Source organism: Coregonus clupeaformis, unplaced genomic scaffold (genome assembly GCF_020615455.1).
Source record: "Coregonus clupeaformis isolate EN_2021a unplaced genomic scaffold, ASM2061545v1 scaf1503, whole genome shotgun sequence".
In the NCBI taxonomy this organism is placed as follows: domain Eukaryota; kingdom Metazoa; phylum Chordata; class Actinopteri; order Salmoniformes; family Salmonidae; genus Coregonus; species Coregonus clupeaformis.
Genome location: NW_025534957.1, coordinates 32,501 through 35,000, shown reverse-complemented (window position 1 = coordinate 35,000; position 2,500 = coordinate 32,501). Strand labels below are relative to the sequence as shown.

The following is a 2,500-nucleotide window of genomic DNA, read 5'->3' as shown; positions in this document are numbered from 1 at the left end:
AGCACTTTGTGTCAACTGCTGATGTAAAAAGGATTTATATTTGATTCATTTATTAACTTTATCAACTGCTGATGTAAAAGGGATTTATATTTGATTGATTTATGAACTTTGTCAACTGCTGATGTAAAAGGGATTTATATTTGATTGATTTATGAACTTTATCAACTGCTGATGTAAAAGGGATTTATATTTGATTGATTTATGAACTTTGTCTGCCTCTCCAGGGCCGGTGGCGGTGGTCAGTGGGGAGGAAGACTCTGCCAGTCCTCTTCATCATGTCAACCATGGCATCATCACACCCTGTACCCTCGACGGCGAGGCCGACGCGGTGGTTATAGGAATGACCCGTATACTTGTCATAGAGAACCCACAGTACTTCAGACACGGACACAATTGCAACAAACCCACCACCTGTGAGTTCTGTCTCTGTCTCTGTCTCTGTCTATGTCTCTCTCTCTCTCTCTCTCTCTCTCTCTCTCTCTCTCTCTCTCTCTCTCTCTCTCTCTCTCTCTCTCTCTCTCTCTCTCTCTCTCTCTCTCTCTCTCTCTCTCTCTCTCTCTCTCTCTCTCTCTCTCTCTCTCTCTCTCTCTCTCTCGGCTACACTAAATGACCAAAAGTATGTGGACACCAGCTCATTGAACATCTCATTCCAAAATCATGGGCATTAATATGGAGTTGGTCCCCCCTTTGCTGCTATAACAGCCTCCACTCTTCTGGGAAGGCTTTCCACTAGATATTGGAACATTGCTGCGGGGACTTGCTTCCATTCAGCCACAAGAGCATTAGTGAGGTCGGGCACTGATGTAGGGCGATTAGGTCTGGTTCGCAGTCGGTGTTCAAATTGATCCCAAATGTGTTTCAATGGGTTTGAGGTCAGGGCTCTGTGCAAGCCAGTGAAGTTCTTCCACACCGATCTCGACAAACCATTTCTGTATGGACCTCACTTTGTGCACGGGGCATTGTCATGCTGAAAAAGGAAAGGGCCTTCCCCAAACTGTTGCCACAAAGTTGGAAGCACAGAATCATCTAGAATGTCATTGTATGCTGTAGCGTTAAGATTTCCCTTCACTGGAACTAAGGGGCCCGAACCATGAAAAACAGCCCCAAAACATTATTCCTCCTCCACCAAACTTTAAAGTTGGCACTATGCATTGGGGCAGGTAGCGTTCTCCTGGCATCCGCCAAACTCAGATTCGTCTGTCGGACTGCCAGATGGTGAAGCGTGATTCATCACTCCAGAGAACGTGTTTCCACTGCTCCAGAGTCCAATGGCGGCGAGCTTTACACCACTCCAGCCAACGCTTGGCATTGGGCATGGTGATCTGAGGCTTGTGTGCGGCTGCTCGGCCATGGAAACCCATTTCATTAAGCTCCCGACGAACAGTTGTTGTGCTGACGTTGCTTCCAGAGGCAGTTTGGAACTCGGTATTGAGTGTTGCAACCGAGGACAGATGCTTCAACACTGTTCTGTGAGTTTGTGTGGCCGACCACTTCACAACTGAGCTGTTGTTGCTCCTAGACGTTTCCACTTCACAATTACAGCACTTACAGTTGACCGGGGGAAGCTCTAGCAGGGCAGAAAACTGACTTGTTGGAAAGGTGGCATCCTATGACGGTGCCACGTTGAAAGTCACTGAGCTCTTCAGTAAGGCCATTCTACTGCCAATGCTTGTCTATGGAGATAGCATGGCTGTGTGCTCGATTTTATACAGTCGTGGTCAAAAGTTTTGAGAATGACACAAGTATTGGTCTTCACAATGTTTGCTGCTTCAGTGTTTTTAGATATTTTTGTCAGATGTTACTATGGTATACTGAAGTATAATTACAAGCATTTCATAAGTGTCAAAGGCTTTTATTGATAATTACATTAAGTTTATGCAAGAGTCAATATTTGCTGTGTTGACCCTTCTTTTTCAAGACCTCTGCAATCCGCCCTGGCATGCTGTCAATTAACTTCTGGGCCACATCCTGACTGATGGCAGCCCATTCTTGCATAATCAATGCTTGGAGTTTGTCAGAATTTGTGGGTTTTTGTTTGTCCACCCGCCTCTTGAGAATTGACCACACGTTCCCAATGGGATTAAGGTCTGGGGAGTTTCCTGGCCATGGACCCAAAATGTTTTGTTCCCCGAGCCACTTAGTTATCACTTTTGCCTTATGGCAAGGTGCTCCATCATGCTGGAAAAGGCATTGTTCGTCACCAAACTGTTCTTGGATGGTTGGGAGAAGTTGCTCTCGGAGGATGTGTTGGTACCATTCTTTATTCATGGCTGTGTTCTTAGGCAAAATTGTGAGTGAGCCCACTCCCTTGGCTGAGAAGCAACCCCACACATGAATGGTCTCAGGATGCTTTACTGTTGGCATGACACAGGACTGATGGTAGCGTTCACCTTGTCTTCTCCGGACAAGGTGTTTTCCAGATGCCCCAAACAATCGGAAAGGGGATTCATCAGAGAAAATGACTTTACCCCAGTCCTCAGCAGTCCAATCCCTGTACCTT

The 2,500-nt window shown here is 46.2% G+C and overlaps 1 protein-coding gene across 1 annotated transcript in view; it reads left to right on the top strand.

Moving 5' to 3' along the window:
• The window catches only part of LOC123487183 (NT-3 growth factor receptor-like), a gene marked incomplete at its 3' end in the record, with an annotated part of 64,650 nt that overhangs the window by 38,365 nt on the left and 23,785 nt on the right, over window positions 1–2,500 (top strand). The window contains exon 3 of the mRNA XM_045218325.1: window positions 225–413. Coding sequence (XP_045074260.1) covers window positions 225–413 — 189 coding nt within the window. The remainder of the gene's footprint in view (window positions 1–224; window positions 414–2,500) is intronic.